The 26190-nt window shown below is 42.3% G+C and overlaps 1 protein-coding gene and 1 pseudogene across 1 annotated transcript in view; one reads left to right on the forward strand and one right to left on the reverse strand.

Moving 5' to 3' along the window:
* LOC139420845 (PWWP domain containing 2A) overlaps positions 1-14896 on the reverse strand; it is a 17562-nt gene extending 2666 nt beyond the window's left edge. Inside the window, exons 1-2 of the mRNA XM_071171193.1 lie at positions 13741-14896; positions 3411-5334 (exon numbers count right to left, since the gene is read on the reverse strand). Coding sequence (XP_071027294.1) covers positions 3438-5334; positions 13741-14882 — 3039 coding nt within the window. The 5' untranslated portion in view covers positions 14883-14896 and the 3' untranslated portion in view covers positions 3411-3437. The remainder of the gene's footprint in view (positions 1-3410; positions 5335-13740) is intronic.
* Positions 14897-19427: 4531 nt separating this feature from the next.
* On the forward strand, positions 19428-21160 carry LOC139422486 (gastrotropin-like; annotated as a pseudogene).
* The last annotated feature ends 5030 nt before the right edge of the window (positions 21161-26190 follow it).

A 26190-nucleotide genomic window follows, 5' to 3' on the forward strand; every position in this document is an offset into this window, starting at 1 on the left:
GTATTTGGCTTCAACAAAGCAGATTCAATAGGTTTTAGTGCATGCCATTAAAAAAAGCTTTTTCATCAAAGCACGGAGACATTGAAAACGCCAGCGCTATGGTACATGTCAGGAAGGGCACTCCTACGAATACTAAAATGTTCATTGAATAAAAGGCTGTAGGTCAGTGCAACAACACAAAACATTTCAAGGGGCCTCCAGTGATCTTGAGTGAAATCAGGAATGAACCTAACGGTGCATTGTTCATGTTGCAACGGCGGTTATGTGTATGCTGCTCCCGAACATGGATATATACACAGTGTACAAAACATTAGGAACACCTGCCCTTTCCATGCCAGACTGACCAAGTGAACGCAATTATCTCTTATTGATTGATTGATTACCGGTTTAATCCACTTCAATCACTGTAGATAAAGGAGAGGAGACAGGTTAAAGATGGATTTGTGCCATTCAGAGGGTGAATAGGAAAGACAAAATACTTAAGTGCCTTCGAATGGGGTACGATAGTAGATGCCGGGCGCACCGGTTTGCATGTATCAAGAACTGCAACAGTGCTGGGTTTTTCACGCTCAACAGTTTCCTGTGTGTATCAAGAATGGTCTTACCACCCAAAGGATATCCAGCCAACTTGACAACTGTGGGAATCATTGGCATCAACATGGTCCAGCATCCCTATGGAATGCTTTCAACACCTTGTAGTCCATTCCCTGACAGATTGAGGCTGATCTTAGAGCAAACGGGGGTGCAACTCAATATTAGGAAGGTAAGTAGCCTTTTCATTTGTATTTCAAACCAAAACATTACTTCTCAGTACTATTTCATTTACAAACAATTAGAGGACGGAACCATCAAACTCCCCCTAAATGTTAAATTCTACAATGCCATTCAAAGATGCATTGCTTCAGATACACTGACTGACAGCCATTGATCAATGGCTTCTATTAGCATATGATGTCAATGTCCTAGATCTGTTTGCAGGTAAGAAAATCTGTTCAATAAAAGGAATGATTTTACTCCCCCCAAAAATCTCAACATTCAGGCATTTCCTCTCATTATTGTTAATGTACCAATAGCCTCAAGTGGTAAACAGGGGCTTGACTGGCAAGTAGTTTTCTACAGGTCTGCTATTTTATAAAAGCCCCACAAACATTTGCAGTTAACGGCAGCTATTATAAGACCACAAGCCACAATTTAAAAGGCATGGTCATTGTCAACTTAAAATGCCCCAATTTTAGTACGAGGGGGACAACAGAAATATCTCAAATTCCAAATGACCAATGTTTTTATTCCAGCTTGTTTCAAGGTGAAACTGAAGCCTTATAAATGGCATTGGATTTGTAGGTGTTAATGGAAGTAGGAGCACTAAAATGAAGACAACTAGGTAAGATTCTTGAAGTTGACATTTTATTTATAATACTTTTTAAAAACATCAGAAAAACATTTACACAAGTGTTCTTCAACTGTTACTTTTTCCAACAGCTTTTTCCCCTATACAGCATTCTCTGATCTGCAAACAGATGATGTCCGAAATAGAAGAAACAGAGCCAACCCGTCATTATACACTTCGTCTCTGCTTGTAACAATGGTCAGGTCAGTGTACTCTACCGAGCAATAAGCCTCTGATCTCGACCTGTTCGGGGCCAAAAGGGCAAAGGTGAGGCGATGTTGGTCTTACTGTATGTCCCTTAATATTTAGTCAGAGTGGATAGGTATGTAGGCAGGTAAATGAAGAAACATCTTTAGGAAATGTCATTTGTCATTGGTAATGAAATGGTCAAATCTGAAGTGAACAGAACTGGTAGAGATCAGAACTGGTGAGGTAACCTTTCCTCACAACCCTCCCCCAACTTCAGCCAAACAAAAAAGCCCTTTTTTCCATTATTCATCATAAAAATCAACTAAAAATAATTTGATACAGATTGTACTGTACATAATACATAAAATCAGGATTTGCAGTCGTATGAGATTAGCCAAGCAGTGAAGTGATAGAAGGTTGAGTTCAGGAGCACCAAACAAAGTCAAACACATTCCAACTCAAACAGGGTTGAGTAACAGCTGAACACTGAGAACTCTGAGAAATCACTGAACTACTTAGTACAAGTCAACACGACATGGCAAACCCATAGTAAAAGTTGTAGAAAATAACAGCAAAAATAGTTCATCCCTTTAACGTGCCATACCACACGTATATGACAGGAGTAACTAAAATGGCTTCCCTCTGTCAATGCTAGTTGGTTCTATCATTTTCATAGTACGCAGTCGCTCCATCAACAAACATCTTTGTTTAAAATGTCCCGATGTGCAGACAATTCAAATCAGTGATTTTAAAACAAATTGGGCATCATTCTATGTATAACAGCATGCAAAATCACGGAGCTAGATAGGAAGACCAGAGAGTAATAAAACAGTCTTGGTTAACTGAGGAGCACAAGGTATAGAGACTACAGACAGGACAGAGTCAGATGAGGAGAGAGAACGGGGGAGAGGTGAGGTGGCCCAAGGGGACTGGACAGGTATGAGGGGGGTGGATGTGCCCACTGCCCGGTTGAGCGGGCACGCTCTCAGTACAGTATCTACTGCCCTGCAACCATCTCTGTTTTCAGAGAGGATTAGAAACAGGGCACCATCCTCCTCTCACCGGCACTTGAGGTGACTTTGGCTTACAGGCACATCCTCACAAGCCCAGCTCAACTGTCTGGAAAGCCCTGGCTGGCAGTGTGCCACACGGTGATCAAGAGCTTACCGGCCCGGCAGCCAGTTCCCACAGCCAGTCAGCTCTGACTGTGTCTGAGATACAGCAGGTACCTAAGCCCCTATAACTGCTTGCTCTTCAAATCCACCAGGGTCCACTTCCTCATCACATCACAGCTACAGTACATGTCTTCAACCAGCACAGATACATCATATTTACTGCTGCTCAGATCCTGTAACTTTCCGTTCACAGTACCTGAAACTGAACCGCTTGTTGCATAGACTGAAAGAACTACACTTTTTGTCTCTTAAGATTTTGACAATTGGCAGCCAATCAAGCAAACCTATGAACCATGGTGTTAGAACATGACATAAGCTTCTTTGCACATAGAGTGAAACTTAAAGGCCTCAAGATAAGGTGAATATTTCCATCACCAACCATTCTGTAAAAACAAATGTTAAATGAAATGACCAGATTTCCACCAGTTTGGATAAATAAGTGAAATTTGAGAAGGATGATAAAATAAAATAAACACTGCCATTTTTATATATGCAGTAGTGTGTATAACCCCAACCCATTCAGTCCCTTTTTGATCATAGAAAAAAAAGAGGAGTCCTGGTTGTCTGGCCTGAAATATTTAGTTTCTTTCTCCCAGGAAGGTGAAGGGACATGGTAGGTGACTAGGAGTGGAAGGGGGGGGGGGGCCATGTTTGCCTACCTTTCCTTTTCCCCAAAGCACACCACCTCACGTCTCGAATTGCGTAAGCAAGGCGCGAACCTCAGGAGTGAGCTGTTTGGCAGCCTTGGCTGCCTCTGTGATGGCTTTACGGTACAAGCCCTTTCTCTTCTTGTCGAAGCGTGACTGGAAGCTTTCTAGAAAGGGGGCGACCTGTGCAAGTGCCAGGAAGGAGGTGGTGGGTGAACCGAACCAGGCGACACGGGCCTCCTGCCTGACTAAGAGCCCATTATCTTTGCGGCTGATCTGGATGCCTAAGACGCGGGCTGGCCACCAAGGAAAACCATATATTTTGGCCCAAACGATGTCCCCTACGCAAATGCTCCTGCCGTCCAGAGAGACACACTTAGACACATTTTTGGAAAACACTTGAGATTTACGAGGGGTTTTCTCTTCCGTAGGTGCTGGCGAGGGGTCAGTGACTGCTGAGGATGTGCCGGGGGCGGGGGGCGAGTGCAAATCACCGGGAGGGGGAAAGTCAAAGGTCTCGGTGGAGCTACACTCTGAGTTTGAAGACTTTAAGTCATCTGCACTATCAACGCTGCACATGGAGGTATTAGAGGAGTCAGGCTGGCTGGGGTTAAGGGTCATGTACACCACAAGGTTGCCAGCCTTGCTGCCGCGCGTCTCCCGCCTCTCCTCCCGCCCCCCCTGCTCCTCTGGCTCCACCTTGGGGTCGCTGTGCTCCGTGGCTGTGAGGGGTTCCACTTGGGTCTGGGATTGGGTCTGAGGACTGAGCTCAGGTTCTGGCCCTTTATCTAGACCCTGGTTTTCAGCAGCAGTGGCCTCGCCTGTGGAGCAGGAGGAGGAGGAGGAGCGCGTGGAGGTGCAGCGGGGCGCGCCTGGCTTTGGAGGGGACAAACGGCCACTTCCCGGCACTTTCTCAAGGCAAGGCGGCTTACATGTAGAAGAGTCATTCTCTTCATTACGGTACCTTTGGGGCTTGATGCGCATCCTGGGTGGCAGAGGGGTGGCGTTGCTTGGTCCCACCCCGCTGATCTGCTGCAGCCGCCGGGTGAAGTGGACCTTCTGGTGGGCGTGGGCCTCCTGCAGGGCAGCGGCCCTCGTCATCGTCTTGGCGTTGCCACTGCTGCCAGTGACCACTGTAGTCTCTCTCTGCCTCTTCTGCGCCTTGGCCAGTTTCAGCACCTCCCTTGCCTTGGAGTGATCAACATTTTTGCTCTGTAGCACTTTCTTGGCATTGAGCTGGACTCTGGAGCTGCTGTTGACCGGTGATGTTGTTGTGGTGGCTGTTGTCCTCAGAACCCTGTTCCCTCCAGCTCCGGCCTTCACCTGGCCCAGAGAAGAGGAAGAGGAGACTCGAATCCCTGAGGCCTGCCGTTTGGACGCCTCAGCAGCATGGCGCTTCTCCTCAGAGCGAGAGTCATTACGTGGCCGCTTGCTGACAGTAGCTGCACTGTCGTTGCGTCTCCGCTTGGCGTCCTCGCCCCTAGAGTCCGACACAGGGCCTCTACGTGGCTCCCTCTTGTCCACAGTCATGACAGTCCCCTTGCACTTGTCACAGAGCACCTGGCGGGGCCGCAACTTGATGGCGTTCATTATAGAGGTGGGCTCCTCGCGATACAGCCTGCGCTTGGGCCGCTTGATCTTGCGGGGGGGCGGCTGAGGTAACGACTGGTTGTAGGTGTCCCTGATGAACAATGGCGGAGGGTAAGGGGCTCCCTCCTGAAACAGTGGCGGAGGTTTTGAAGTCCATGGGTTAGGCTTAGGCTGGGGGTCAGGGTTTGGTTCGGGGATTGCGACAACTTGGCTGTCATGGTTTTCCTGGACTGGCATTTCCACCTTCTCTGGCTGGAATGGTTCTGTCTTTAGCTGCATAGATTCAGGTTTATCCTTGTATTCTCTCTTTGGGAACACAGTGATTGGAATTCCATAGGGTCCAAACCTGAGAAGAGAGAATTTGAGGATTTAGAAACTGTGGATAACTATAAAAACTCAACTCTAAACTTGTTTTTTGTCTTGTATTTGTCAAAGATTTCATGCTAATTCAAGATGTTTCTCATTTAGGCCTACATTGTACATTTAGGAAATCAATCTAAATCAATTAAATCCTGAACATTCAAAGAATAAATATTAAATTAGTGTTGCAAAAGATCAAAGAAGCTCCCACGGCCTAAAACACAACATCACCATAGCTAACTAGAGTGCACAAGGCCCTACAAACAAAGGAAAAAAACTATCCTTGTTTACAATATTAATGCTCACCCTCCAGCTTAATTCACTAATGTTTTAATACGGCAGATACAAGTGAAGGTGGCAGCAGAAACTCCATGACTGTGTTTGTTAAACCCTACCTTATGAATTTGGGATCAGAAGTGACTCTTGGGTTGAAACTGACACACATTTCAACATCTATTGGGCTGCTTTGATACAGGAAGACCAATTAAGATATTTTTTTTTTTTTTACACTAATTGGTCTTTTGACCAATCACAGATCTTTTCACATCAGATATTTTTCAGACCTGATCTGATCGGTCAACAGACCAATTAGTGAAGAAAAATCTGAATTGCGCTGCCTGTCTTGTTTTTTGGAGTGTTCTTCAAAATTTAATTCCAGGAGGTGTAGAGATGTGGGCCATGCAAAGCAAACCAGACATAGCCTATATTATCATTTACTTCCCATGAAGCAGCCCATGAAGCTACCACGAACCCAAAAATAAACAAATCTGAATAAGCCTATAAAAAGTTTCAGCGGTGGCTATTACCATGGCAGAATATATATATATATAAGCCTATAAAAACGTTTTATAGGCTTATTCAGATTTGTTTATTTTTGGTTCATATATATATTTATTTATTTTTACCCCAGAAGAACCCCTATACACCTTGACAACTTCAACTCAATCAAAATCTTAAAACTGCCGACCCTACTGAACATTATCCAGATACTATATGTCAAGTGGTTCAACTACCACTACATAGACCTAGTTGAGTTTGTGTACTGCATATGATATCTCAGCCTAGAAACTATGTTCCCTACCAGAACACCTCCTAAAATAATCCCCATGTTACATGGGAGATGACAGAGCTATACAGAGATAGATGGCCTTGGGTAAATGTGTCCCTATGCTGCATCAAGCGCAAATACAGGACAAGATTTATCATGTTAACTCTACCGGACCAAATGCTAACTCTACCGGACCAAATGCTAACTCTACTGGACCAAATGCTAACTCTACTGGACCACCCTTCCTCCCCTTTGGAGAACAAAACAATGGATCAATAGCTAGGTTTCCATCCAACTGGCGACATTAGAAAATATGCACATTTACCCAGCCAAAAATCAGTACGTGATGACGTAGAGCACACAAAATGTTTTTTTTTTGCTTAAGTTTTCATGTACCGAATACAAATCTAAAGTTCAGTGTGTTTACATTGCATTTTCAAATCTACCAATAGTTTTGTAACAAACTGTTGCATTAAATAGCAAATGTGCCTACTCTGGTCTTCGCATGTGCGCTCTATCAAACAGCTAGCATACAGTGTGGATTCTTATGGATAAGAGCAAGAATATTTGTATTTGTCAAGCAAGTGCAACGTCAATAAAGATGTTTTGGGAAACAGCTCTGAAATGTAAAGATGCTCTTACGAAGGTTATAACGATGAACTTTGCCTTAAGATGCTTTTGGGGTATGGGCCCTATACTGAACTCTACTGTAACGTCCAAACTTGTGAAACTAAGACATCTATGATTGTTTCAGATTTGGTCTGGTCCGGACCAACTAAATGAGGTCTTGTTTGGGGGCGGAGCTCATTACAAAAATAACCAATGTGTAGAAAAATACCCAAATATGCAAAAGTAGGATCTTTCACATTTCTACCTTTGTGTACCTTAGGGCTGTCCCCAACAATAGCAAAAATGTTGGTCAACAGTCTGTTCTTTCAACCAATTGGTCGAAATGTTTAAACATGTATTTTTGCACATGTAGACACACATGTGTGTTAATCAAATCAAATATATGCACTGAGCTTGTCTGATGCTTTAAATCAAATATATGCACTGAGCTTGTCTGATGCTTTAAGCACACTGTTTGATTAAATAATGAAGACAGAAATTACTAGAGGGAGTCCAACCTCAATTGATTTGATTGTACTCGGGCTTGCAGCGTTGTTTAAAAAAAAAAGAGAAGACAGTGAGCGACTGTGACTAGCACCCAGTGTCTCTCTCGCTCCACCCTGATGCAGTAAACCACTACAAAACTGAATGTGTTTATCGTGCTGTCCGTGTTGCTGAAGCTGCAACATAATTTGCCATTTCTTACTTAAAAGTTCTGTTACCAAAATACCTCATTTGTTTAGGAAAAACATTCCGGCAACCCTTACGTTTTTTGTGACACATGTATGCATCGCATGCACATGACCAATGGGGCCTGACCTATAGCAAATCATAATCGCATCAATAAATTGGTTATAACAAACTCCGAACACGTGAGAGCAAAATGGATGCAGAGGACGTGACATACAGTGCATTTGGGAAGTATTCAGACCCTTTCACTTGTTCCACATTTTATGTTATGTTACAGCCTTGTTCTAAAATTGATTTAATACTCCCCCCAATCTACACACAATACCCTATAATGGCAAAGAAAAAAAAACAAAACATAAATGTTTACACATATATTTTAGAAAATTTACTGAAATATCACATTTACATAAGTATTCAGACCCTTTACGCAGTACTTTGTTGAAGTACCTTTGACAGCGATTACAGTCTTGAGTGTTCTTGGGTATGACGCTACAAGCTTGGCACACATGTACTTGGGAAGTTTCTCCCATTCTTCTCTGCAGATCCTCTCAAACTCTGTTAGGTTGAATGAGGAGAGTCGCTGCACAGCTATTTTCAGGAATCTCCAGAGAAGATCGATCGGCGTCAAGTCAGGGCTCTGGCAGGGCCACTCAAGGACATTCCGAAACATGCCCCGAAGACACTCCTGCATTGTCTTGGCTGTGTGCTTAGGGTCGTTGTCCTGTTGGAAGGTGAATCTTCGCCCCAGTCTGAGGTTCTGAGCAGGTTATCAAGAATCTCTCTGTACTTTGCTCCGTTCATCTTTAAATTGATCCTGACTAGTCTCTTAGTCGCTGCCGCTGAAAAACATCCCCACACCCACAAGGATGGTGCCAGGTTTCCTCCAGACGAGACGCTTGGCATTCAGGCCAAAGAACTCAAACTTGGTTTCATCAGACCAGAGAATCTTGTTTCTCATGGTCAGAGTACCTTAGGTGCGTTTTGGCAAACTCCAAGCGGGCTGTCATGTGCCTTTTACTGAGGAGTGGCTTCTGTCCTGCCACTCTACCATAAAGGCCTGATTTGGTGGTCACTGACCATCGGGTTCATGGTCACCTCCCTGACCAAGGCCCTTCTCCCCCAATTGCTCAGTTTGGCCGGGTGGCCAGCTCTAGGAAGAGTCTTGGTGGTTCCAAACTTCTTCCATTTAATAATGATAGAAGCCACTGTGTTCTTGGGGACCTTCAATGCTGCAGAATTTTTTTGTACCCTTCCCCAGATCTGTGCCTCGACACATTCCTGTCTCGGAGCTCTACGGACAATTCCTTCGACCTCATGGCTTGGTTTTTGCTCTGACATACACTGTCAACTGTGGGACCTTATATAGACAGGTGTGTGCCTTTCCAAATCAAGTCCAATCAATTGAATTTACCACAGGTGGACTCCAATCAAGTTGTAGAAACATCAAAGGATGATCAATGGAAACAGGATGCACCTGAGCTCAACTGAGTCTCATAGCAAACGGTCCAAATTCTTATGTAAATAAGGTATGTATTTTTTATAATTTTGCACATTTCTAAACCTGTTTTTGCTTTGTCATTATGGGGTATTGTGTGATTCGAGTGTTTTTATTTCATCCAATTTAGAATAAGGCTGCAATGTAATAAAATGTGGAAAAGGTGAAGGGGTCTGAATTACTTTCCAGAATGCACTGTAATCAATAGCCTTACTGTTAAATGTGTCTGGCTTTATAAAATTATGGAAACTGAAAACGCAGGCCACGTAGTATTTGTACTGTCCAGAGCTAAAAGTAAAACTGGACAATGTGGCAAGCTACGGCCTTTGGAGGGCATAATATAAAAAGTGGAGGTTTGGGATGCTTGTACTCAATTACTGCCTACATTCAAACTTTCAATCTCTTTAAATGGGATGGGATGTGTGCGATTCAAAATGTATTGTTTCTCTGGCAGTTACATAAGGGCAATTCCACGTTAACGGAATGATGCTTTGATTCCATTTTTTCCACTTTAAAATGTATGCCAAACAAAAACCATTGATTTCAAAGTTTAATGAACCACAAGTCTATGCACAAGGACTACTTAACAATCTCCACTGAAAATATTACAAAAACAAATTTAGTGGATAGATGCAGATGCAAACTTTGGTAACGGAATTTAGGTCAAATCTCCATCAGAATTTTATGCAAACCCGTTTCAAAGATGTCTATAAGTGAAGTGGATTTACGCCCGGTAAATGAATTACATCATGGGTCCCTGATCTGTAATACCCAGAAATGCATAATTATGGATATGAATGTTATTTTCAGGGGTCGCACTAAAAAAGATAGGCCTATTTCTTAATACGTTATTTTGCTGTGTTTTGTAAATGCTGATCTAAAATGCTTCATATTGTAATTTCTCCTTGGCATCAGACTCATTTTGAGCTTCAGTTGCACTTCTCCACCTCTGATTCAGTTGCACTTCTCCACCTCTGATTCAGTTGCACTTCTCCACCTCTGATTCAGTTGCACTTCTCCACCTCTGATTCAGTTGCACTTCTCCACCTCTGATTCAGTTGCACTTCTCCACCTCTGATTCAGTTGCACTTCTCCACCTCTGATTCAGTTGCACTTCTCCACCGCTGATTCAGTTGCACTTCTCCACTTGGAAGAGAATTCACAAATGGGCATTCTATCAGCAGACAGTGCTGACCGATGTGTAGCTACTTTTCTCTGGTACTTTTCTCAGTGTAGCCTACTTTTCTCTGGTAAAATGCAAGATTAACATCAAGCAAAACATTAGGAACTGTAGCTGGCTACATTCGTTCTATGATAAACATTAGAAATGGCCATGCATCGGTTTTTGCCCAAAAAATACTTGCTTTTTCATTGTACACTCATTTACTTGTGACTGCTAGCCAAATAGCTTTGCACTTCTTTTGTTACCTGATGAAAATGAAGCCATTTTCTGCACGAATGTATTTTCTGTGAAGGAAAACTATAGTTGCACATCCCCGATTACTCTATTGAAGCAAAACACTTGACTGCCAATATAAAACGCAGGTGATATGGTTTAAAACGCAGATTATTTGTGATGTGCTGCATTTTGAAAATGCAGATTTCTGAACTATTAACATGACCCCTGATTCTCATGTTTAACAAGTTTGGACATCACAGCACAACAGAGCACAGTAGAGTACATTGCAGTACAAAAGAGCAGAGTAGGCTTCAGTAGAGTGCAATAAAGTTCAGTAGAGTACAATACTATACTTTACTGTATTGGACTGTATTCAACTGTGCTGTATTGTGATCTCTACTCACTGTACTATCCAAACTTGTGAAACATATGTCTATGATTGGTCCAGTCAGTCTGTGGACATTACCATCACGGTCAGGGTGGACTGACCAAATTTTACCTACTTTTCAACATCCATGGACATCCGGTGTTGATCGGTGCTTAATGGGTTAGGAAGCTGGTTACAAGGGGCTCATGGGTAGGTGTCAGTAAGAGCTGGGAGAGGTGACATTAACTGGAGAGTAAGAGAGAAGGGCAGAGAGCGAGGAAAAAGGGAGAGGCAGGGGTTGTCCAGACTCACTGTTATAACACTCTTGGTTTGACCACCAGACGACAGAAGGAGAAAGAAAACCGTTATAATGCTAGTGGAAGAGAGGACAGTAGCAGGTGACCCAACTGTGGTTTGTGACTATTATGATTTCCTATCGTAGCCAATCAATTTGCCGTAATTACGTTACAAATTTTTTGGTAAATACGTTACCAATTTGAATGACTTAATTCATAAACAAAATCGATATCAGTAAAATACTAATTGGTAGGTTTACCAGTACTTGTTACTTCTGTGAACTTTCATTATCCAAAATATCTTAAATGTGCATTTTTTGTAATGCCAATATTTCTTAAACTTGCACAAGATAAACCATTTCTCCAAAACGAAATATAAGTGTTGATATTAGTTGGCAGGGTTTTTACATCAACATTTTGTTTTGATGTATTTTTGATAGCTTAAGACTTTATCGGGTAGATGTTTTCTAAGACCCCTTTTCCATATGCCTTTACTTATGCCTAATTTACAATTTAAACATTTTAAAAAAAATTAACCATGCCTTCATTTCCCCAAAATATAGACTTAACTTTCATTTGACATACTCCTGTGAATTTTACATGATGGTGCTCATGGGTTCTTTCCAATGGAAATGCGCATAAGCAAGTAGTCTACATCTATATCTGCATTAATATGGCCATGAGCCCCTCCATTGCTACTTATAAACATCCTTGAAATCGTAGAAAGATGCAGATTCCTCTGACAGCCAAAACCAACTGTAAAATTGCACTGGAGAGTTAAGGATTAGCGAGTGTCTCACTCTAATCACAATGAATGAAACAGCCAAGGGAAAGAGGGGAACATGCCTTTCCTCACCACTGTCTTTCATTTGCGTCACAGCTTCTCACAGCAGCCTCCTTATCAACCAACACCTTTCATTAACACACAACCACCATCTTTTCCTTCCTAATCAACACCAGCTAGGCAAAAGGTTGGCCTGGTCCAGAAACATCAGCAAGCCCCTTCCCCTTGGCACTTCATAGATTTGAAATAATTTAATAAGTATACAATATGGTAGCAGCTCCAACTTTTCCTCTGATAGCAACAATATGGTGGAAATTCCACCCACCTGTCCTAACTTCCATCTTTCCAGATGCATACACCTAAGTAGGGGACGGGTAGAGTAGACATTTTAGGTTTAGGTCGATGTCTAGAGGCGAGTTAGTCTGAACCGAAGACAGCGACTCATCTCTCATCTTGAGCACACATCCAATAGGAAAAACAATGATTCCATATGACCTATGCTATGGAACACACTCTGGCAAATCACAGGCACAAGGCCTGCACTCAGGGGACTGTTGGAAAACAAAAGCCATAAACCGATCCCTTAGACTCAACAATGAGGATCCAAAAATGTAGTATTTTGTTTGTAGAGCGGGGATGGTGTTGATTATCTACAGTACTGTAGAAAATGAAGCAGTAAAGTTTGAGTGGCCTCCATCTTGTCATTGTAATAAACCGGCCATTGTCCTTGGGATCACTGCTGCTCAGGCTCTTATCAAAGCAACTTACACTAAAGTAGCTTCCAAGTTATAGCATATTCTACCATGTATTGATAACCTATATTAATAGCGCATATGGTATAACACCAGAAGAATACCTTGAAATGATATGAAGTCCTGAAGAGCAACTACACAATGAGCTGTAAGCAGCTTGTGAGGGGAAACTAAACACAACAAGGTGTTGATTGTGTGTGCAGATGTCATCTTTGCTAAACATAATGAAGATATTCAACATAGTCCCCAGGCATGTCAGCAAGTTTAATTATGACCCAAAATCTACACCTGCAGATGATAGGGGGGGGGGTTTGGAGGAAAGGTGTTGATGAGACGGGTGACAAATTACAAGAAGGACATTAGATAGAATCCAAAGAGGGGTTGTTGATGGTGGCATAGTGCTACATGACTACTCTACCAACTGCAGAATTCTCCTTAGTATGACCTTACACTACAGACTGAGCATGTGATCATCCTCTCCAGCTGACCTCTGATATACCTGGACTTTGTAAATAGAAACATCAAGTTTAGTTTTGTAAACTGAAATGACAAACCGAAAGCACTGCCCACATAACTGGGGATAAGAGCAGGTCCTCTGTATTTTTGTGATACGCTGTCAAACTAGAGATCACCATGGTAGCTTGACCCCTCGACCCCTGGCAAATGTAGAAAACTATCAGTTTAGTTCAGGAGGCAGGGGTTTGCAAAGAACAAGGTCCTTTACTGACAGCTGACAAGTCGGAATGAGGACAAGCCACATCTTTCAGGTGTGAATTGTTGTGCAATTTTGTATGTGCATAATGTGCAGTGGATGTCAGTAGTAAACAAAAAGATGTGGTGTGTTTCCAGAAGTAAACTAATGGACAGAAAAGTCTTAGGAAGTTACATAGAAAAACAAATGTGGTATAAAACTAAAATACAAGAGACATTTCCGAGAAGGATTATACTATACCTTTTAGAGAGGTCCATCAGAACCCCAGAGAAGATCTTCTCGCCTAACCGAAAGGACACCACCAGTGCGTCGTCGATGATGTGATCCAGAGATACTCGAACTTCAGAACCAGGTATCAGATTGTCCACTGACTCGGACTGTACCTCCTCAGTATCAGCAACGGGCATGGGGTGAGGGGGATTCAATACGGTCTCGCTCTCGTGGAAGTTCGTTTCCAAACTCCGCTGTCGTGAGCACGAGTCCCCAAGTTCTGCCGAGGAGTCAACCTGACCCACTGCCATTACAGGAAGCTCGGGACTCGGAGAGTTCTGGTTTGTGATGCTCGAAAAGTCATAAATGTATCCAGTCTCCATGGGTGTTCCAATGAGTGTATCCGTCTCTAGAACTGGCAGAGAGTCGATGTGTTCTATGGACTGGGGATGTTCAAGAGAGGCATCTCCCAAAGACTCGGCCTTGTACTCGGTACCAGAAAGAGCATCATCTACTGATTCGGGCTCCAGTTCAGCCTCATGGGACGGTTTAATTAAAGCTCTATAGTCACACTCGATAATAGTAGGTTGGGTTAATTCTGTGTTTTGATAGTAATTGATTATGGGCTCTGCTGGCTCTGCCAACGACAGCCCAGCCTCCGTAGTCACAGGATGCGCAGGGAACGAATGCAAAAAGACCACCGATGGCTGTGAATCGGAGATGGAGCTATTCTGATGGCAGGCGTAGGGCTCGTGCTTACTGAGCTCGTTTGCAGGATCAACATTAGGCGAAAAAAATTGTTTCAAGCGTTCTGCCCTCGACATTGTGTATTTCGAACCATAGCCCCCGCGAGAATGGTTATCGGTATTTTCTAAGCCGACCATGAGACATCCTGTATCGATGTGTTCATCCAATGCACAAGCAGCGAGGACTTTTCCCGCGGCTTCTTGGTCTGGCCTGCTCACTAGCTCCATTTGGACCTGGCTGCATTCCTGAACTGCATCCCCATCCTTGAGTTGGTGAACAAGGTCTATTACTGGCGCGTACTGCTGCGTTGCATCGGAGTCGAGTTTGCCCCCCGGCACAGCTGGCACCGGTTCGAGCTCACCACAGTCCCCCGCTGTTGTTGTTGATACCGCAACAGCTCCTGGCTCCGCAGCCACGGCCGCCATTTTCTTTCCGCTTTGCTTCTACGGCCAGGTCCCGTCCTCTCCCTGTGATAGCACTAGAGCCCGCCCACTTGAAAGCCAAGAACACTTGATAGGCCAGCGAACTATAAAGTTGTAGTTGAGTTGTCAATATCCACGTCATTCAAAGGAAACCCTGGAAACACTTTTGTAATTGGCTCCCTTTGTCTAACCTTAACCTAACGTAACAGGCAAAAAATAAACCTTTTGTGAACCTTTTCCACAAGGGGCGATATTGTACTGTATTTCAAGCATCAGCGAGGTTCAAGCAGAGATGTTAAAAAATGTACAGTAGGCCTATATTGATTTTGGACCTTTTGTCTTTGGTTCTAGTTCTATCCCTATCCTTCAAACATATTGTCTGGGCAACACTGAATGCATTACATTTAACACTTATCAGTCACTTCAAATTCGTCAGGTGGTGACTCACAAGTATAAACTATGTATAACTATGTCATTATGTCTCATATGAGGCAAGAGAACACATTATAGAGTAAATGCATATAAAGTTAATTATCTTAACCTGCTGCTTAAATTCTCCTAATCTGCTACGAAAAAGTAACGTCCGGTTGTAGCTCTATCTATCTAAGTAGCAGTCCAAATGACGAAGACGACCAAAACAACAAGCACAATTAATGTCTTTGGTGCTTGCCATAGCCTTCAGCTTCACGATTGCTGACTGGTCTGGTGCAAGGCTTTATACGGCTTTAAGTCTTAGGCCACAATTGCACATTGCTATTTCATTCTCACATTATAGTTGTTTCCTTTAGAAACCAAGCTTACCAGTAGGTCTATGTATACCACAGTTTCTAAAGATAGGATCCAAAAACGAGGGGTCATATCAGTTCTACTGTTTACATCTGCATAAAAGGTGTATCTGAATGGATAAATTCTATAAATAAAATGCATTGCTATATATCCCTTATCCATATTATTCAATGGATACTTTACAGTATTTTTATAGCAGTACCAGCAGTGTCTGAAATACACCTCTCATATAGATCTTGGCCTATAGCATACACTCCTAGGCCTAATGTGTTCATAGCGAACTTTTGACCTGAGCTTAAAGTGGTTACTCTGAAAAGCTCTGTCAAAGCATCTCAGCAGGAAATACCATTGGATATTATATGGGGGTGGATGGAAGATTATATGTATTACTTGACAAGGCACATTTTCAGTTGAGGAAGAGCATTTGTGTTTCATGTGTGAATTAGAGATGATCCATAAGAGATACCGTAGTACCCCTTTTGAGAGTATCATCTTACAAAAATGACTTCTGACAGAGAAAGATTGTATGACATTTGTCATTGTTAAGGGGTACTTAAGTAGTATGGTGCACTATAAAAGTTTATGTTTCAGTGTGTTATACACTCTTCAAACTGATTCAACCCTCGGGGGAGAATAAAATGATTTAGCTCTGTGCTGAAGGACACTTTTGAGCAAATAATCATGAAAGAGTTTTATGTGTTATCTTGGCATAGTACAACAACGACTCAAGTGTTGAAATCAAAGGTAACACAGTATGAGTCAATGAGTAACCAATACCCGAATAAACTTACTTACTTATTCATTTACAATTTTTAAGAATTTCACATGAGCATTTTCTTATATTTAGATGAGCATTACGTAATTCAATGAACTATCAAAAAATAGTAGCCAACAGTAGGCTAGATATAAAAATGTGGATCTTATTACATACAGTTGAAGTCGAAAGTTTACATACACTTAGGTTGGAGTCATTAAAACTCGTTTTTCAACCATTCCACAAATTTCTTGTTAATAAAATATAGTTTGGGCAAGTCAGTTAGGACATCTACTTTGTGCATGACACAAGTCATTTTTCCAACAAATGTTTACAGACAGATTATTTCACTAAATTCACTGTATCACAATTCCAGTGGGTCAAAAGTTTACATTCACTAAGTTGACTGTGCCTTTTAAACAGCTTGTGCCTTTAAAACTCCAGAAAATGATGATATCTCTTTAGAAGCTTCTGATAGGCTAATTGACATCATTTGAGTCAATTGGAGGTGTACCTGTGGATGTATTTCAAGGCCTACCTTCAAACTCAGTGCCTCTTTGCTTGACATCATGGGAAAATCAAAAGAAATCAGCCAAGACCTCCACAAATAGACCTCCACAAGTCTGGTTCATCCTCGGGAGCAATTTCCAAACGCCTGAAGGTACCATGTTAATCTGTACAAACAATAGTACGCAAGTATAAACACTATGGGACCACGCAGCCGTCATACCGCTCAAGAAGAAGACGCGTTCTGTTTCCTAGAGATGAATGTACTTTGGTGCAAAAAGTGCAAATCAATCCCAGAACAACAGCAAAGGACCTTGTGAAGATGCTGGAGGAAACAGGTACAAAAGTATCTATATCCACAGTAAAACGAGGCCTAACCTGAAAGGCTGCTCAGCAAGGAAGAAGCCACTGCTCCAAAACCGCCGTAAAAAGCCAGACTACGGTTGGCAACTGCACATGGGGACAAATATCATACTTTTTGGAGAAATGTCCTCTGGTCTGATGAAACAAAAATAGAACTGTTTGGCCATAATGACCATCGTTATGTTTGGCGGAAAAAGGGTGAAGCTTGCAAGCCGAAGAACACCATCCCAACCGTGAAGCACAGTAGTGGCAGCATCATGTTGTGGGGGTGCTTTGCTGCAGGGGGGACTGGTGCACTTCACAAAATAGATGAGATCATGAGGGAGGACAATTTAAGTTGATATATTGAAGCAACATCTCAAGACATCAGTCAGGAAGTTAAAGCTTGGTCGTAAATGGGTCTTCCAAATGGACAATGACCCCCAAGCAGACTTCCAAAGTTGTGGCAAAATGGCTTAAGGACAACAAAGTCAAGGTATTGGAGTGACCATCACAAAGTCCTGACCTCAATCCTATAGAACACTTGTGCACAGAACTGAAAAAGCGTGTGCGAGCAAGGAGGCCTACAAACCTGACTCAGTTGCACCATCTCTGTCAGGAGGAATGGGCCAAACTTCATCCAACTTGTTATGGGAAGCTTGTGAAAGGCTTCACAAGCTTGACTCAAATTAAACTATTTAAAGGCAATGCTACCAAATACTAATTGAGTGTATGTAAACTTCTGACCCACTGGGAATGTGATGAAAGAAGTAAAAGCTGAAATAAATCATTATCTCTACTCTTATTATGACATTTCACATTCTTAAAATAAAGTGGTGATCCTACCTGACCTAAGACAGCAAATGTTTACTATGATTAAATGTCAGTAATTGTGAAAAACTGAGTTTAAATGTATTTGGCTAAGATGTATATAAACTTCCAACTTCAACTGTAAGTTATTCAAGTATGTCAACACGTATGGCACCATCTCATCAAGCATGTCTACAATATTTACTGTGACTTTCTGCCCATGCCATAAGCACTGCATAGCTCATCCACTGGATTGTATAATTTAGCTGAAAATACACTGAGTGTACAAAACATTAAGAACACCTTCCTAATATTGAGTTGGACCGGATTGAGTTGCACCCAGGTTGACTCCAATGCTTCACAGATTTGTGTCAAGTTGGCTGGATGTCCTTTGGGTGGTGGACCATTCTTGATACACGTGGAAACTGTTGACTGTGAAAAACCCAGCAGCGTTGCAGTTCTTGACACAAACCAATGTGCCTGGTACCTACTACCATACCATGTTCAAAGGCACTTCAATATTTTGTCTTTCTCATTCAACCTCTGAATGGCACACATACACAATCCATATCTCAATTGTCTCAATCCTTATTTAACCTGTATCCTTCCCTTCTTCTACACTGACTGACGTGGATTTAACAAGTGACATCAATAAGGGATCATAGCATTCACCTGGTCAGTCTGTCATGGAAAGAGCAGGTGTTCATAATGTTTTGTACACTCAGTGTAATTTCATAGTTAATCACATCGAGATTTGGAGCTACAAGAAATGTAAAAGTGTGAGATGTATTCAGTCTTGTGGCTTGCATTTTGAAAAGGCATACTCTTTAGTAGAGGTTCTTGGACGAGTAGTGGGGTTTAACCCTTATGACTTTAAGGGTATTGACCAGCATGTGTCGCTTCCTCACCAACGCCTTTTGAATTTCAAAATGCGCTGATATAAAAATGTGTAGTTTTTGGCAAGTGCTGGGACTTGCACTGAGTAGCATCTAAAAATAGGAGCCGTAGGAAGTTTGATGTACAAGTGGAACACTGAATTTGTGGGCGTGCATTTTTTGGAAAGGTCTCAAAGGCTAGGTGTGTGTATGTGTGTTTCCGATGTGCTCGAACAGACTGTCCACCCCTGACGATTATCCCTGGTGTTTTGGCGGTGGTGTAACGAGCTTACTGTCCTCCATGAGCTGATATTGTGTGCTGCCAAGTTCTATGTCTGGTCTCATCATAGGATCTTTGGTCAAGGGTGGAAAATGCAGAGTAATGTTCTGTAGCTGTTATAGAGATCATGGCAACACTCCTAATGGATAACTAAACAGACAAGGAGAAGCTGTTGTTGATTCAGAACCTGTGTCATGTATGGCAGCCTTAGGTCCCAGACTGAGGCAGACTGTAAACTCACCATGTAATTCACTGTTGACTAACAAATTAAAGGAGGGGTTGTATGGTCCAATCATGTCCTCTGTTCTGAGGGCATTTTCGTCCTCTATGTTGCCATTGATGTAGTATTGAAATTCTGTTAATAATCAGGTGTTTTTTTCCCCCACATACAGTAGGGGATTATGTGCCAAAGGTGAGTGACCCCATGGTCACCAACTCTCTGATGGCACAATAACAGTTTATGGCGTAGTGATGTACCCATTGTAATGAAAGAAGGGCGGAGATGGTTGCCATGTCTATTTAAAGAGGGACAGGTTGTCACTCAGTATCTGACTCTTCCCTGCTGGTCTTGGAACTGCTTCTCCCTCTCCTTTACCTCTCCTTTGCTTTCTGTACACCATGGCCTTCGCTGGAAAATGGGAAACTGAGTCCCAGGAAGGATACGATGAATTCTGCAAGCTCCTTGGTAAGACATGTATTCAAGTTCAATAACCACCTTTATAAAGTAATAGTAAGCCTACGAAAGCCTTAGTCTTTGTCTTGACATCTTGAATTCAATTGGTTTATGCAATATATTGAAATGGATGTATTCACATCACTGCACATTCAATGGGGATTAGCAGTAGTAGTATAGACAAACTACGGTGCTCAGACATGAGAATATGATTCACAATTGCCTCATTACCCCTAGTCTAACTACATATTTTCTTGTAATCCAAGGCATCCCTGATGACATCATTGAGAAGGGTCGTGACTACAAGCTCATTACTGAGGTGGTGGAGAACGGCAATGTGTTCTCATGGTCCCAGCTCTATCCCACAAACAAGACCATCAGCAACAAGTTTGTCCTTGACCAGGAATGTGACATGGAGACTATTGGAGGGAAAAAGTTCAAGGTAAGAATCTCTATGATGTGTCATACAACTTTCAGTCAGTTCAGATCAGGAATTCGTTTTGAAAAAAATCCTATCCTGGTGTCTGTTGTGTAAGCTTCTGTAATATAGTACTTCAGACAAAAGTCTCATATAGTCACTGTAGTAAAAAATTGTCTAGGGGGCTCCCGAGTGGCGCAGCGGTCTAAGGCACTGCATCTCAGTGCTAGAGGCATCACTACAGACACCCTGGTTCAAATCCAGGCTGTATCACAACCAGCCGTGATTGGGAGTCCCGTAGTCCCGCCGCGTCATTGAAAATAAGAGTTTGTTTTTAACTGACTTGCCTAATTAAATATAGGTTCAATTAATATTTATAATAGGGGAACTCAGATGCATGTATTGTAATCTAGAATCTAGATGAAAAGAACAGATTGTTGGTTTAACAAATTATAGTATGAATAAATAGCATTTGTGTCCATCCATTTCAGGCCACAGTTAAAATGGAGGGGGGAAAGCTGAGCACGAAATTCCCCAACTACCACCACACATCTGAAATCAGCGGAGGAAAGCTGATAGAGGTAAGTAAAAGTGACACTTTGCAGAAGATGGTGTATATTAGAGGGGAGAAGAAAAAATACGTTTTGGCAGTTCATGTAATGTTTTGTGTATTTTTCCCCCTGCTTAGACCTCAATCGCGGGCTCAGTCGTGCTGAAAAGAACCAGCAAGAAGATCTAAACACATTGTGACCGTGCCATTAGCAAAAAAACAAACGGAATAATGAGTAAATAAAGTAAGACTGCTTAGCCAACCTGCTGCCTTGGTCTTTGTGTCTCTCCTATGCTTGAAGATGTTTGCCACATAATGGTAGAGGAAAACTTCTTGACAAATGTCACTACATTTATTATGGGACAACCATTGGGGGGGGGGGGGGGCAATCTATCTTTAAACACAATACAATTCAGTAGCAACTTTAATAAAAGGTTGAAAGAATAGTTTTCAAGAGTTTGCTAGAAAGATTAATACCCTATAACATCAAGATTAAGCAGTGTGTAGAACAGAGTCTGGAAACCAGTTGGATTTTCCATTTCCACCATGATAGATGTACATTGTTAGGTTTTAGGATTAAAGATTAACAAGCAAACAACAGGTTTTTGTGCCACACTCTCTTATGATGTGCATGCATACTGAATTAAGAGTAATTAAGCTCTCTGGGATAGTTACAAAACAATAGACAAGATGAAGGGACGTCTGGGGTGAATGAGTGTTCCCCTCTCTTTGTAACCAGCCAGCCCCTCCCCTCTCTGCTTTGTAAACAGAGCTAGCGAGAATGATCCATTACCCAACCCCCCTTGCCTACTCCAGAGTCCCCACTTCCCACCTCCTGGGACTGCCTTCAGTACCCCCTACCGATCCATCCAAAGAAGGAGGGGCTACTATAACCTCCCATTCCTATCATTGGATTATAAATATATTTTCCTCTCCCACGGTTTATCACTAATGAAAAATGTTGCACAACTTTATGATCTGTGAAGTGAATGAACACAAAGGATGTTACAAAACATCTCAGAAATCCTCTGAAAATTAAGATGTCCATTTCTGAAAAATAAAAGAGGGGGTCAAGTGTGAGTGTTAGATTTCTAAAGGCAAATGTTATTATATTTTTGACTATGCATAGCTTGTACTTCCTTATTTTGTCTTTCAGCCGTGGTTTGTATTTTGAGAGACTAACATGTTTTACATTTTTTATTTGCAATGATTACTTACAGTTTCTTTACACTTTGCAAGGCCTACAGTATCAATAGTCTCCAGTTTCTTAACTATTTGTTTAGTGGCAAAGGGAGGGTAGAAATTAGGGATAGGGTTCTCCTCCATTGTCTTGAGGTCTGTAGAGGAAGGGAGCATCAGGGGAGGCTGGGGAGGGGGTTAGTGGTAGAGGGTGGAGCTCCTCTTCCCCCGTTGAATAGCTTTTCATGTGCAATGAATTGAGACATTCATATTAAACTATTCCCCCTGGGGGTATGCTAATCGACTTCAAAGACTTGCTATACACATCTACAGGATATTCTATGCAAACATGAAAAACAAAGGGTGAAGAAACGATCATGTCAGTCTGGCTTTTGTAAACTGTTTTATTTGCAACTCATTTGACAGAGTAAACACCAATTCCCCTTCCCCAATATGTGCTTTTCCTGCACAAATGCACATAGCTGTTATTGATCCATCAGGGTAGATATAGTTGGTCCATTTGGATTTCAAGAGTTGATGCTTCTAGGTGGTTGCAATGTGCAACATTTTCATTCAGGTAAAGAAATCCACTGCCTTTCCAAGCAGTTAACACAAGTACTACAAAGCATTTGCAAAAAAAAGAAAGTGTGCTTTAAAACAAGATGGCGGTGTGATTGAAAGGAGTCTTAACTAAAATGACCAATCAGTAGCCTACATATCACACAATATAGATTGGTCTTTGATGGTGCATTGAGCTCTTCATATATTCCCACATAAAACAACAACAATAAAAAAAGTTACAGGTAGAGTCAGTGATATGACGTAAACAGCATAGTGGATACATTTCCGCAACTACTAAGAGCGTTGAAGAGCAAGGCACAACTCTGCTGTTTAGGTCCCGTAGCTACCACGCTGTAACAGTGTGAAGCAAACCCGTGCACATGTGTAGATACTGTGAGGGGGGAAAAAACGGTTCGGAGAAAAAAAAAGAACTGGACAAAAAATGATTAAATGAGTACATCAAATATTAAAGTCAGCTAAATGTACATACATTTGATCTAATGAAAAAAGTAGCAAATAATAAACATAGGTATCACTACATATTGAGGTAGGTAAAAGTTAAGGTATGCAAGAGGATGGTTTTGTTATCGGAGACCCAGTAGACGACAGGGCCATGGCCTCTTCATGCCCTCTGTAAGCAGTAGGGGAAGCAGATAGGCATCGTGGTTAGGATGTGATCAGTGGAAAATATTTAATTACTCCATCAAACCTGAGCTATTCCGGGTACTGGACCCACATGTACTTGGCCATCGGTAACAGCATGTCTGGCCAGCCTGGATTTAGACGTCAAGGCAGCATCATGACTCATGACACAGACATCAAGCTCATATTCCATATAAGCCCGAGTCATACCGTTGTGGCCAAAAGTTTTGAGAATGACACAAATATTAATATTCACAAAGTTTGCTGCTTCAGTGTCTTTAGATATTTTTGTCAGACAGTTACTATGGAATACTGAAGTATAATTACAAGCATTTCATTAGTGCCAAAGGCTTTTATTGACAATTACATGAAGTTGATGCAAAGAGTCAATATTTGCAGTGTTGACCCTTCTTTTTCAAGACCTCTGCAATCCGCCCTGGCATGCTGTCAATTAACTTCTGGGCCACATCCTGACAGATGGCAGCCCATTCTTGCATAATCAATGCTTGGAGTTTGTCAGAATTTGTGGGTTTTTGTTTGTCTACCCTCCTCTTGAGGATTGACCACAAGTTCTCAATGGGATTAAAATCTGGGGAGTTTCCTGGCCATGGACCCAAAATATCGATGTTTTGTTCCCCGAGCCACTTAGTTATCACTTTTGCCTTATGGCAAGGTGCTCCATCATGCTGGAAAAGGGATTGCTCGTCACCAAACCGTTCCTGGATGGTTGGGAGAAGTTGCTCTCGGAGGACGTGTTGGTACCATTCTTTATTCATGGCTGTGTTCTTCAGCAAAATTGTGAGTGAGCCCACTCTCTTGGCTGAGAAGCGATCCCACACATGAATGGTCTCAGGATGCTTTACTGTTGGCATGACACAGGACTGATGGTAGCGCTCACCTTGTCTTCTCCGGACAAGCTTTTATCCGGATGCCCCAAACAATCGGAAAGGGGATTCATCAGAGAAAATGACTTTACCCCAGTCCTCAGCAGTCCAATCCCTGTACCTTTTGCAGAATATCAGTCTGTTTCTGATGTTTTCCTGGAGAGAAGTGGCTTCTTTGCTGCCCTTCTTGACACCAGGCTATCCTCCAAAAGTCTTCGCTTCACTGTGCGTGCAGATGAACTCACACCTGCCTGCTGCCATTCCTGAGCAAGCTCTGTACAGGTGGTGCCCTGATCCCGCAGCTGAATCAACTTTATGAGACAGTCCTGGCGCTTGCTGGACTTTCTTGGGCACCCTGAAGTCTTCTTCACAACAATTGAACCGCTCTCCTTGAAGTTCTTGAAGTTAAATGGTTGATTTAGGTGCAATCTTTCACTGTGAAGCCCTTTTTTGTGCAAAGCAATGATGACGGCACGTGTTTCCTTGCAGGTAACCATGATTGACAGAGGAAGAACAATGATCCCAAGCACCACCCTCCTTTTGAAGCTTCCAGTCTGTTATTCGAACTCAATCAGCATGACAGAGTGATCTCCAGCCTTGTCCTCGTCAACACTCACACCTGTGTTGTCGAGAGAATCACTGACATGATGTCAGCTGGTCCTTTTGTGGCAGGGCCGAAATGCAGAGGAAATGTTTTTTGGGGGATTCAGTTCATTTGCATGGCAAAGAGGGACTTTGCAATTAATTGCAATTCATCTGATCACTCTTCATAACATTCTGGAGTACATGCAAATTGCCATCCCATCATACAAACTGAGGGAGCAGACTTTGTGAAAATTAATATTTGTGTCATTCTCAAAACTTTTGGCCACGACTGTACACTCTCTTAGTTACTTAACTTCTGTTCTTTAATGTTTTAAATATTCCTACTGACATTCAGTGGGTTGTATCCAAGGTAACCATTAATCAGAAAAGAGCCTAAGGATGGAATCGGCAGTAATGGGAAACAACGCCAATGTCTGCCCCACGGCCATTATTATTTTTGTTCTGTTGACAAGCAGAGTTGGGGAGCATGTTACGTATCAAAACAATAGTGCATTTGGAAAGTCTTCAACTCCCTTTTTTCCACATTTTGTTACGTTACAGCCTTAATCTAAAATGGATTAAATTGTTTATTTTTTTCCTCATCAATTTACAAACAATACCCCATAATGACAAAGCAAAAACAGGTTTTTAGAATATTTTTTAAATTGACAAAAAATAAACTGAAATATCACATTTACATAAGTATTCAGACCCTTTACTCAGTACTTTGTTGAAGCACCTTTGGCAGCGATTGCAGCCTTGAGTCTTGGGTATGACGCTACAAGCTTGGCACACCTGCATTTGTGGAGTTCCTCCCATTATTCTCAGCAGATCCACTCAAGGTCTGTCAAGTTGGATTGAGAGTGTCGCCACACAGCTATTTTCAGGTCTCTCCAGAGATGTTCAATCGGGTTCAAGTCCAGGCTCTGGCTGGGCCACAAGGACATTCAGAGACTTGTCCCGAAGCCACTCCTGCATTGTCTTGGCTGTGTGCTTAGGGTCGTTATCCTGTTGGAAGGTGAACCTTCGCCCCAGTCGAAGGTCCCGAGTGCTCTGGAGCAGGTTTTCATCAAGGATCTCTCTGTACTTTGCTCCATTCATCTTTCCCTTGATCCTGACTAGTCTCCCAGTCACTGCTTCTGAAAAACATCTACACAGCATGATGCTGCCACCACTATGATTCACCATAGGAATGGTACTAGGTTTCCTCCAGATGTGACGCTTAGCATTCAGGCCAAAGAGTTCAATCTTGGTTTCATCAGACCAGAGAATCTGGTTTCTCATGGTCTGAAAGTCTTTGGCAAACTCCAAGCAGGCTGTCATGTCCATTTTACTGAGGAGTGCCTATAAAGGCCTGGTTGGTGGAGTGCTGCAGAGATGGTCGTCCTTCTGGAAGGTTCTCCCATCTCTACAGAGGAACTCTGGAGCTCTGACCAAGGCCCTTCTCCGCCGATTGCTCAGTTTG

This window comes from Oncorhynchus clarkii, chromosome 12, assembly GCF_045791955.1.
Source record: "Oncorhynchus clarkii lewisi isolate Uvic-CL-2024 chromosome 12, UVic_Ocla_1.0, whole genome shotgun sequence".
In the NCBI taxonomy this organism is placed as follows: domain Eukaryota; kingdom Metazoa; phylum Chordata; class Actinopteri; order Salmoniformes; family Salmonidae; genus Oncorhynchus; species Oncorhynchus clarkii.